The 12,048-nt window shown below is 48.8% G+C and overlaps 1 protein-coding gene across 2 annotated transcripts; it reads right to left on the reverse strand.

Moving 5' to 3' along the window:
* Positions 1–9: 9 nt before the first annotated feature.
* Positions 10–11,754, reverse strand: LOC114845690 (kinesin heavy chain-like). Of its 2 annotated transcripts, XR_003783921.3 has the most exons (26): positions 11,139–11,754; positions 9,943–10,030; positions 9,650–9,723; positions 9,261–9,365; positions 9,064–9,112; positions 8,927–8,982; positions 8,574–8,661; positions 8,140–8,264; positions 7,955–8,059; positions 7,736–7,884; positions 7,438–7,586; positions 6,343–6,524; positions 6,196–6,264; positions 5,913–6,119; positions 5,371–5,523; positions 5,100–5,297; positions 3,905–4,022; positions 3,606–3,682; positions 3,432–3,523; positions 2,266–2,367; positions 2,125–2,185; positions 1,866–1,937; positions 1,683–1,787; positions 1,375–1,591; positions 545–1,298; positions 10–242 (listed from the first exon to the last, which is right to left on the reverse strand). XR_003783921.3 is itself a non-coding variant. In XM_029134027.3 (25 exons), the coding sequence occupies exons 1-25, from the start codon at positions 11,262–11,264 to the stop codon at positions 1,216–1,218; spliced, it is 2,850 nt and encodes a 949-aa protein (XP_028989860.1). In that variant the 5' UTR covers positions 11,265–11,754; the 3' UTR covers positions 10–1,215. The 2 variants fall into 2 exon arrangements, 1 of the variants encoding a protein (XP_028989860.1); XM_029134027.3 differs by having other exon boundaries at positions 10–1,298.
* Positions 11,755–12,048: the final 294 nt, after the last annotated feature.

A 12,048-nucleotide genomic window follows, 5' to 3' on the forward strand; every position in this document is an offset into this window, starting at 1 on the left:
TAAACAGAATAGATTTTAAATAGATATATCTTTATTAGCTTTAATTAGGCATATTCAGACGATAAAGCAGACACAGAACCAAACATGATGAGGTAAATGCGTGGCGTATAGAAGTCTTCCCTGAGCATGCCTTTAACACATGCACCTACATTCACTGACTCAATGCTCAGTTCACCAAACGATGAAACACCTAAAGGAATCAGCTGATGGTCAGGCCCAGAATCCTGAAGCTGCGTCGGCAACTGGAGTAAAAAACAAAAGAGCCGCTAAGATAAGAATGCAAACACATGCTGAAGCGTGAGTAAAGCAGCTAACTCCTACATGTAACTGGAGGGTTCCAGGTTCTTCATGGGGTTCTATTGAACTGCGTGTCTGACTGACACACTTCTCTGGGGTTTCTGATGTGATATTTAAAAAATATATATATTTTCATTGATCATTTGAAAGAACATTCGTCGGTCTGTCTCATGTTTTGAAGGTCTCTCATCAGGAACTTAAGCGAACTAAGTGCAGAACATAGATCTATAGGAGAACCTTTACATACAGGCACGTATCACTGCAGACGCCGTCCTCTCAGGCCAAGGAGCATCTGATTGGCTGGTCAGTGTCCCTGCAGACCTGCGTCACAGCCCACTGCTATTTACTAATCAAAGACAGTAAACAAACAGAAATCTATGGAAGAAATGGAATAATCGGTGCTTCTATTACATTATAGAGTTCACCTCACCATCTGACATCAACTACCATGTGACAGTCTACACTTTCTACATCTACATTCATGATGACTGTCACCTGCAGGAAGGCATCGACATAACTTGGAGAACAACACAAATGCAACCTGGGCATGTGTGGTGTCCATAAGGAATCATTCTTTTCGGTTGGTAAAATATTAGATTATTAAATTCTTATAATACAAACTAGCTGAGAAAACATAGAGCTGCAATCATAGATGATGAAATAACGCAGTAAGTGACCTTAACAACACCTAAATGTCTAATCTGTATCTTAATGTCTAAGGAGGAATTCATGAATTGGGATGTTTTTAATGGAGGTTTGTCCAACAGGAGGGAGGGGGGTGGGGGGGTCATGCGCTGCAGAAGGAAGGAAGCTTTCATGAGACGCCGAAAACTACAACTGCTATATCTATTTTCAGGTTTCTGTCTACGGGTCAGAGTCAGGTGGTTCGGATCACGGGCCGAACTCGCCCGCGTGGGCTCAGTGGGCGTAGATGTTCCCGGCTCGGATGATGCCGCTGATGGGGGAAGACAGTGGGTGGTGGCCTGGCCGGATGGGCTTCGCTGCAACACAACACACAGCATGGTTTACTTCCACAGCTTCACTCTCCATCAGAGGTTCTGGGTCCTAAGCGCTCACCGATCTGTGCAGAGAACCCCCTTCTGGCCATGTTCTTGGCCCGGACGGCCTCTTTGATGCGGTCCACCTCCTGCTGGTACCGCTTGCGGTCCCTCATTGCGTTCTCCTTGGCCTCCTTGAGGGCGTTCTCCAGGGCCTTGACTCGTTCGGCCGTGGCTCGAAGACGCTTCTCCAGCTTGGGCAGCTCACAGCGAAGGTCTGCGTTGTCTCGGACCAGCTGAGTCAAAAGTCATACGTTTGACTTGAAATGCATCATTTTACATATTACACTACGGACATTGTTCTGGAGTAAAGGATCTGAAAATCACCTGCTTGTGGACCTTGGTGAGCTGCTCCAAGTTGTTCTCCAGGAAGGAGATCTTCTGCTTCTGGGCCACGTGGCCGAGTCCCTCCTCACAGTCCAGCTCGGCGCTCTGGTGAAGCAGAGAGTCAGTGCAGAAGCAGCACCTTCATTTAAAGCAAAGAAAAACCTGCTGGACAGTCGGACGCACCTTCTTTACGCGCGTGGTGAGGTCCTGCACGAAAAGCTTGCGCAGGTTGTGAAGTGTCTGTAGTTCTTTGGCCTGAGAGGAAGAAACAATATCAAATATCAAACACACTGACACCATTCGTCGTTCAGTTCATTGAGTGCAATTCATTTTGGTCAGTTCTCTGCAGATGTGATGTGCATCAACATTTAATAAATCTATCTAATAAAAAAGCATCTTTGAGTTTGAAGCTACTGAAGCGGTTTGAGAGCGTCCGGCTCACCACCGTCTCCTCCAGGCCCTTCAGGTCCTCTCTGGCCTGTTCCCTCTGTTCACTCAGCAGCCTGCACAGAAAACAAGACAAAGCCTCTGATGCAGGTCATGAGCTACGCTAACGGAGGACTCCGGCGTGACCTGCACCCACATAAGTTTCTGGAGCTTTTCATCTTTGTCCTGCTCCTCAGCCTTCAGCCTGTCGTAGTCCGACATAAGCCTCTCCTGCTCCAGCAGCAGACCCTGATTCAGACTGTAACAGTGGGAGAAGAATTGATTTATTACAACATTTGGATGTGTTGTATATATATTTCTATATGATCCAGCAGACACAGAGCAGAACCGTCACAGCCCAAAAACTCCTAAATCTTTTCTCATTCTGACTTTGAAGTGACGAGTTCATGACTTTCGGGTACCAGGTTTTTCGGCCATTGAGCCACGCGTCACACTTCTCCTCCTCTGCGCTATGAGTAGAAATCAGACAGTGGGCCGTGCAGAGAACATCCTCAGGATTTCACAGACATGAAGACGGGTGACATTGGATTTCACCAGTTTAAACTGCATTCTACGGCCGCAGTGCACGGTCTGAACTCTGCATGTGGCAGACAAGCTCAGATTTCATGTTTTTTTTAGGAATGAAAACTTCAATCAAGGCAGATTAAAACCAGTGGAGCTCAAGTCGGGCAGGCTGAAAGCAGAGGTCTAACCAGAGGTTTCAGAGCTTGGGGATGTACTGTACAGTAAGCTACATCGGGAACAGTGTGCGAAATAGCAGCTGGTTCTAAATCGTCTGCCTCTGAGTGTTTTCATCCATGGAGGTGAACCAAATTCTCCAGCATTAATTCAAGGCTTCACCTCTGCTTCACATCTTCCAACCAAGTGTGAGCAGCTCCTGCTTGTATTTAAACGAGCGTATAACCAAAGCCTTGGAGTCCTGGCCATCTGCGTCATGGAGACACGCACTACATCTTAGCTACGACTCTTCACCCAGCTCATCACCTTTTTGACCTGTTGCCCTCAGGTAAACGAAGCAGAGCCACTCAAACAGACACCGCACAGTTACACCACCGCCGTTAGCAAAGCAAAGCAAAGAATGAACTGAAGGAACGTCCTGATCAGGATGAATCTGACCACACTCATAAGGGCTGATGCAGACCCAGAGCAGCCAAGCACCAAACCACCTGCTAACCTACTGCTACTCTGTGTCTAACGGTTACTTCTGCTTGTGCAGCCTTAAACTGTGCCTGTTCACTGTGTCTACATTAGCGTGTTTGTTGCCTCTCAGGCTACGCTACAGTGCAGGGTGTTGATCCTCACTCTGTGAGCTCGTCCAGCATCCTCTGCTTGTCCTCGATCTCGTCTCGGAGGCGGCTGAGCTGCTTCTGATGAGCCTCCCGGTGGTTCTCCAGCTGCTCCCCCAGAAACGACAGGACAATAATAAAACCACACAAACTGACTGCTCATTGTCCAGCGTCACGTTCTTAAGGTCACCTTCATGTCCTCGCCTCCGTTCAGCCTGCTGATGTCTGCTTTCTCCTTCTCCTCTCCCAACACCTCATGTCTCTTCTCTGAAAAAAAAAAGTTACAATCTAGCTCGATAAGCAGCTTAAATAAAATATGAGGTGAGCAAAGAATCATTAAGATAAATAAAATACATTTTAATTCCTCACTAATAGCCAAAGTTATCCTTCAAAACAAAATACATGAAGTTGAACCAAAAACAGCCTTGTTTCTGTTTTGAGACGTTCACTGAAGCCTGATTTATTTTGGGCTCTGCAGGAGGAGCTGACCGTGAGCTTGCAGTTTGGCGAGTTCCTCGGTCAGAGCATCCTGACTCTCCTCCAGATGCCTCTTCTTCTGCTCCATGTTCTGCATGTAGTCGGTCAGAGACTTGATCTTGGCCTGATGCTGCACACAGAGGAAAGTACTGATGCCACCAAACGTTTCAGAGAAGAATGCTCAGAACTGACACTGGAACTAAATACTGAGTATAGTAGTGATCTGTAATATAACATTTGACTATTAATGATATTTTTATTCTATTGACAATAACTATAACAATACATACGGGCTCTGGCATAAAATGTGTATGCCTCTCGCCCATAGCCAGCTGGGTTAGGCTCCAGCACCCCCGTGAACCCCGCAGTGGGAATAAGCGGCTTAGAAAATGGATGGATGGATGGAATTAAAATTAGGCAACATGACAGACGGACTTTATCGGGTTGCATCACGGTAACACAGCTCTAAGATTTAACTCAACCTAGGGCGCCCCCTGGAGGCGTTGCACCCTGAAAAGCAATGCTGACAAAGCGGAAGATCTACATCATCTGCATACAGGAGAAGAAACAGGAACGTTCGAAAGCCAAAGACATCTGAGGTGGATATAAAGTATTACTGTGGAACAACTACGGCTAGAAATGGTGTAGTGCTATGAATCAAATCCACTACTGGAAGAAATCAAACTGAGGACCGACACTGAGGTGTTTCTCTTAGTGGTTGTAGCACGTTAGCATGATGGACCTCCAACTGATACAGCTGCACAAAGAGGAGCTTGGAGAAACATTAGCCCAGTTAACAGTCAACCCAGACCAAACAGTGTAGGACATGTAGCAGGATGCTTGGGATACTGTGGAAAAAACAAAAGCTCAGGTCCATGATCTCAGCAGGCGACACGCCACATGAGGACATGCCCATAGAACAGGGGTTGGCAAACTTGGTCCTTGAGGACAGCTGCCCCTGCTGGTTTTCCACCTCCAGTTCCCCAGTTACCGCTGATTACCTCGATCAGGTGTTTTCAGTCAGTCAGCAGCTGAAAAAGCTAACGGACACAGCTGATGAAGGTGATCAGGAGGTGGAGTTGGAAAACCAGCAGGTTGGTCCTCGTGGCCCTCGAGGACCAGGGTTGTCCAGCCCTGCCATAGAACCAAATGAAGAACAGGGAACAAGGCAGCGGACGGGCAGAGATGTGGCTCACGGCTGCAGTACCTGTGAGATGAGCAGCTGACAGGATGCCAGCTCCTTCTCATTGGCCTGGATTTTGCGGTGGGCGTCGGCCTGAGCGCTCTCCAGCTGCTTGCTGCGGTTGACCAGAGACTTGACCTCCGACTTCATCTTGCTGATGTAAAGGCGAGCGACGGTGAACTCCTCCTCCACAGCCGAGCCGTTCCACTTTGTGTCAGAGGACTGAGAGAGGAGGCGGGTTAGAGGGCGGCCGGGCCGTGATATTAAAAAGGTGGTGCTTGGTGTCGGTTCTCACCACGGCCGCCTTGGCGTCGCTGGTGCCAATGATGGCGCCGATGTCGCTGAGGTCTCGCAGCAGCAGGTTGAGGACCTCTGCAGCTCTCTTCCGCTGGAGGCCGCTCAGCTCCTGCAGCTGGTTCAGCTCCCTCTGCACCGCCAGTAGCAGTGCCTGCACAGACACAGTGCAGACACGCCAGCTCGCACGCGCCAGCCTGGCTAGCATGCAAGCCGGCTACGTAGCCTTGGCCCAGCTAGCGTCCCCAGCCCAGCTTGCGTGACCTCAGCTAGCATAACCTCGGCTAGCGTGACCTTAGCTAGCGTGTCCCCGGCCTGGCTAGCGTGACCTTGGCTAGCATGACCTCGGCTAGCGTGACCTTAGCTAGCGTGTACCCGGCCCGGCTACCGTGACCTCGGCTAGCTTGTCCCCGGCCCGGCTAGCGTGGCCCCGGCTAGCGTGGCCCCGGCTAGCGTGGCCCCGGCTAGCGTGGCCCCGGCCCGGCTAGCGTGGCCCCGGCTAGCGTGACCTCGGCTAGCGTGGCCCCGGCCCGGCCAACTCACCGTCTTGTGCTGCAGCTCCTCGCTCAGCTGCAGGTTGGCCTGCTCCTTCTTCTCCACCTCCTGGCTCTTCTGGTCGTAGTTGACGGCCAGCTCCTCCAGCGCCTGCAGCACCTCCTTCACCTCGTCCTTGGCCAGCTCGTTCTCCGCCTGCAGCCGGCACAGCTCCTCCTGGATCTTCTCGTAGTCACGCCGTGTGGACGCCAGGAGCTGGAAGTGCCACACGAACAGAGACTTCAGAAGTGACACATCGCCACAAACGGACGCGAGGCGAGCGGAGACCCACCTCGTCCTGGTCCATCATCTGCTCTTTGAGTTGCTCGGCCAGTTGGCTCTGTAAGTTGATCTCATCGTCCTGTGGGACACGAGCAGTTTGAATGTCATGTGAAGCTCAAACCAGAGCAGACAGGAGACAGATGTTCCTCAGTCCGACCTTGTTGTCCAGCTGTTTGTACAGCTTGCCAATGTCGTCCTCGTACTTCCTCCGCTCCTCCTCGTTCACTGCGACGCCTCCTCCGGCCAGCTGCAGGTTGTCGATGACGGGGGTGTTGTCGTACAGCTCGGCGCTCTTCTGTTCTTTGGAGCTCAGCTGCTCGTTCTCTGGAACGTTCTCGCCTGTGTGAGAACCACTGGTTAGGTTTCACTCACACACACCGGGTTTGTCTATATTTTGGTCTGATGGGCCTTATTTTTTTTTATTAGCACCACAGTAATATATTTAATATAATATGCTCACTTTCCCGCTCTCACTCTGTTATGAGCATGTTTTTTTATCATTTTGAACCAGAACTCCAGCAAACTGTCAAACAAAATAAAAATGTTAAAATAAAAAAAAAAAAATTAAATACCTTGGATGCATGAGTGAATGGGTTTAATGCACTAAGCAGCTGCACAGTTAGGTTTGCGCTGGTCTTTTTCACCTTTAAATACAGTTTGAGCTGTAAATGTCATCATCACAGGGTCCAAGTACTGTACAATATACTCAGACCCCTGCGTGTTGCTGTGGTTGGGACCGCTGATCATCTTCTGCTGACCCAAATGTAATATTTTAATCACATGTTGGTCTCAATGCTGACTCGAGCTGGAGCTACATGAGCAGCTAGAGATGAGTATGAGGAGGCTGGGCCTCAGTAGCCGAGTCAGCATGTTTGCGCGTCCACGTCATCTACAGCATGTGCAGTGTGGGAGCTAGAGATGCTGCAGCTGAGGAGGTTTGATGCTACGGAGGAGGAGGAGTGTTACTGCGCTGTCCTTCAAGAGAGAGGAATCGATAGCGGGTGGAGAGGCTTTAAATCACAGAGAGAGAGATAGAGGTGGGGATTGAGTGGTTACCATGCAACGAAGCTGGACAGATGGGAGGAGGAAGCGGAAGCAAATGGTGCAGAAGCAAAAACAGGCTCCTGTGTGTATATGGAATGTATTATTATTAGAGCTGGATTTACGTCCTGCTTTGATTGTTGTTGCCTCTCTACACATTTGTGGTGTGTGTTATCAGCCATCGTTCAGGTGAGTGCTGCTTGAACCTCACCGTTCCTCCAGCGGCTGAGTTCGGCCTCCAGCCTCTGGATGATGCTTTTCAGGCTCTTGTTCTTGTCCTTCTCCTTCTCATATTTCTTCTTCCACTCCTCAGCCGTCAGCTCCAGGTTCACTGACACCGTGTTCTTGATGGTCTTAGCTCTACAAAGATGACGTCACATCACTGTTTGTCTGTACACTGACCAGTTTAAAGTCAGACCCAGTAGAAGCTTCACTAATCTTTCTGATAGTTTCTTTCTGTGTGTGTTTGTGCTGCATCTTTTAACCCACCGTTGCTCTTTGTACCGTACCTCTGTCCGAACATGAGTGTGGACTTGGTCTCGGCCTCGTTGTAGATGGACGGGGAGCAGCAGATGATGATGGTGGTGCGGCAGTTTCCACCCAGGGAGTCCTGCAAGATTCGGGTCATCTTGCTGTCTCTGTACGGCACGTGGCTTTTCTGAAAAACAAAGGCGGGCCTGAATCTGTGAACGCAGCGTGGAGCATTAACGGAACGACGGGTCACATACGGTTCCCTCCGCCAGAGCAGAGATGACGTTCCCCAGCGCAGACAGAGACTTGTTGATGTTCTTGGCTTCATCCAGCACAGCTCCCTCCGCCCCCGTCTTACTGACCTGCAGGAACAGAGCACAGCTCACACATGCCATCACACACCGTAACACCACACGAGCCTTGGGCTCCCGCTCACACCGACCTTCTCGCTTCCTGCCAGGTCGACCAGGTACAGCTTCCCTGACAGCTTCTTCTCCGTCTCAACGTTTTCCTGCTTGATGTTGATGAGGAAAATGCTGTGACTGCGAGAGCTGTGCTCATTCATATCTAGAACACGATGAAGGAGACTTGTTAAACACTGACATCTGTCCAGAGCTGTGTTGGTCACTTATGCTTGCACTCTACAGACTCTGCTGGGGTATCGAACGTTAGCAGCCGACCCTTAGGATCAGAAATGTTTGACACTGGTTTACTTGTTGTTAAGCTCCTCAAACCAACTCTCATACAAGAAGACAAGAATACAACCACAACATTGCCACAATGTTGAGCCTGATTAGTGAGTGAAGAGACATGTTGTTCTAATCTAATTAACTGAGGGATATCATGGTCAGAGGAAGGAGGCACAGAAACTCGTACTGGTCACCGCTACATGTCGGTTGGCTTTGCCCTCATCGATGACGTCCATCACCTCCTCTGGACTGGACACGAAGCGCTCGGTGCAGCCCTGAGAGGAAAGAAGAACGAGCTCACTCATAACTACATGCCTGCAATAAGGTTTAAGACTCACACATATGAAGGGATTCAACACAAACTTATGTCTGGGTGAATCTAATTTCAGATTTCAGATTTTGCTTTGTACGACTTCTGATTCTGATGAAAAGCAACTGAGTCTTCATTCCTGCTGTTTGTTTATAGACTCGACTGCGTTGGGATTTCAGACCTAATGCGGCTGCGTGTCACCGGCCCGTGTGTCCTGCAGCTTCACTGACCTTGACGTACGGCACTCTGTTCTTGTCTTCATGCACAGACAGATTCGTTTTTGACACTGCAAAAACAAAGAAGACCCAACTCAAGTCATACTGTATTTGATCACTCATGTTCATATACGAGGAGTAGCAGCACTTGCCATCCAGCAGGTCTCTGATCTTGTCCAAGTAGATTTCAAAATAAGAGACCTGCGTAAAAGACAGAGATTTTATTGTCTCAAATAAAATAACATCAATGTTCTAAATAATGAAAAGCTCAAAGAATCAAAGAATGTGATGTGACTTTATGTCCAGGTCAGTGAGCGTGGAACCTGTGTGCTGTGAGATGCGTTCACACCTTGATGTGAAACTCCAGATTCTCATCCATGGAGTAGATGTGGTCAAAGATGTCGTGCGCGATGCGAGGGATGATTCCCATCAGCTGGGGGTCGTGCAGTTTCCCCTGAACACAACAACAGATACCTCACATTTTAAAACAGGGTGAATCTGGGCATCAGCATCTTTCTGTCTGACACGTTGAAAAGCTTTTGTTTCCTCGATTCTCAATCAGCGTGAGAGCGCGAGTAGATTACGAGTTTGAAGTAAGTCTGTTACGTCATGTCTGTTTTCTCTAATCCTCTGACTGGAGATGAACATGACAAATAAAAGTAAAGGATAGAAAACAATGTGATGATTTTCATATCAGTGAGACTGTAACTACTGTCAGGTAACAGCTTAGAAACACACCTCCATGGTGTGTGTCTTCCCAGAGGACGTCTGTCCATATGCAAAGATGGTCCCATTGTAGCCGCCCAGCACATCTGGAAACATAAACATGAAGACATTTAGTTTAGTTTACCTCAATGTGTGAAGCCTTAGAATGTTTCTACTCCACACTTTGTCACGTTGGGCTGTATTTATAATATTACAAACACATTGTTACTGTGACAGATAGAATACATCTGCTGATAAGCTTGTTATGTGAATAGAAAAGGATGAGAGCTGAGTGTGCTGAGGCTGAACGGCTGCAGGTTTCCCACCTTTAACGATCTGTTTGGCACATTGCTCGTACACCTGCTCCTGCGACGTGTTGGGAGGCAGCACGCGGTCGAACGCGTAGGGTTTTCCCTGAACCACAACGGCACAGGACACAGTGAGAAACAGACGTGGCACTGCAGCAGAGGACGTTTAGACCAAAACAAGAATCATGCTGAACAGTAGCAGAAAGACAAACAAATGGAGTTTAAATGCAACTGTTACTGTATTAAAAGTCATAAAGGAAGAAGGCAAAACTAGCAGGAGCTGTAAGAAATGTAAGATCAGTCAAGATTTTAACAAAACTAATTTTAACAAACAAAATAGAAATGTTCGATTTCACAATAATGTATATTGTAATAAATAGTTACATTGAAACAATGGATGCCTTCATTTCTTTTCCTAATGTAGACCAGTATTGTCAAATTCAAACGATTTTAAAAATATTGAGGATGTTATTTCACCACTCTGCACAAATCCCATGTGGTGCCCTGCAAATATTGACCAACCATCAGGAATCATGTAGCGATGACTTGCTAACTGTGGTAAAACACTGGATAAAAGCCTGGTACTGGTAAAATTCCTGGCACACTGGGATCAACTTCTGAACCAAAAGCCTTGCTGTAGCGACCAGGATCTCTTGGTCAGACCATCCGTCGTCCTCCGTGTCTCTGACGTCTCCTCGGGGGTAAAACCCTCGTTGCTGTGAAAAGCAGCTCTCAGCATCACCAGCAGAGAAACCACTGACTCAAACCCTTTCAGCTTGGACTTCGCCAAAGTGCTGCTGCTGATGGATGGAGGACACGCGGTGCTGACGAGCTGCTTGACCCAACAGAACACAAGGGATTGTGGGTGTCTGAGTCTCAGTTCACAAATCCTGAACTAAAACACAGTTATTTGTTTTTTATGTCATGACTTAGATACAGCTCCTACAACAAACTTAAACATTAATGGACCTGACACACGTTTTTTACTTAATATCAAATGAAACCGTCTCCAATAAAAGAAAACTTAACGCCAAGCCAAATCTCAGCCACATGACGCTAACCTAAATGATATCACAGCAGTACATCTAGTAGTAGTACTTTAGTCCATTTACATGTGCAGTTAAGTAAATGCAGCTCCAGACCTACTGCGCATCGTCCGCCTGCAGAGCTTTTGTTTTAAGCACACACATACGAACAGCGTTCAGAACACTTGCCGTTATGACCACGGTGTCATCGTCTTTGAATTTGGGGATGTACTTGTCTCCTCGGGTGATCTCGGCCTCGTTCAGGGGCCTGAAGCGGCACATCACTCGCACCCCGCACTCTGCAGCATCCACCATGGCTGCTGCCGACACTGGGCGACACGGGCACGACAGCAACAGGCTGGAGACCCGTCTGCCTGGAGCGGGGAGGTGCGCAAAGTGAGGCTCGGGGACCTCGAGCGGGCCTTGATGATTAGTCCTCAAACGGGGGCTCCGCAAACCAGGCGTCGCAAAAAGCGCGGAGCTTCTGGTTTCCTCGCTGCGGGAAGTTTCAGAGCGAGGCCCTTTGTCCGATGCGCAAAGCGTCCTTCATCCAAACCGAACGTCTCCTGCTTCCCACGGTTGCGCCATGATCGGACTCGGTCAACCGCTGCGCCGGATCCAGGTGAGGACGTGCGGCAAGGCCTCCCTCTGCAGCAGTGACGCGCAGAAACGGGTTGATGCGCGTCTGTTTGGGGCGGAGGGCAGGAGCGGCAGGCGCCGTCCGGTTCGCAGAAGGAGAGCCCGGAGGATGCGCAAAGAGAGCCGCCGCAGAGTAATGACGGGCGAGAAATGCGCGCTCCCGGCGCGATGTCACGGCGCGGCCCCGCGCCCTGCATCAGCACCACCATCACGAAGCTGCGTGCACGCGCACACTCGCACACTTACAGTGAGCCGTGCACGTTTCCAAGGAGCGGTCTTTCACCAAAGAATAAATTATAGATTGTGAAAGAGTTCATAAATATATTATACTGACGAAAACACAATGAGCAAAATTAAATTTTGTTTCAAAATGGATCAAACTTGACGCTTTATTTGTTTTACTGTTTTACTGCTTTAACTGGAAAACCCACATATGTGTTTAAGATCAACAACTACCGCT

The sequence above is a fragment of the Betta splendens genome, chromosome 2 (genome assembly GCF_900634795.4).
Source record: "Betta splendens chromosome 2, fBetSpl5.4, whole genome shotgun sequence".
Taxonomy (NCBI): Eukaryota; Metazoa; Chordata; class Actinopteri; order Anabantiformes; family Osphronemidae; genus Betta; species Betta splendens.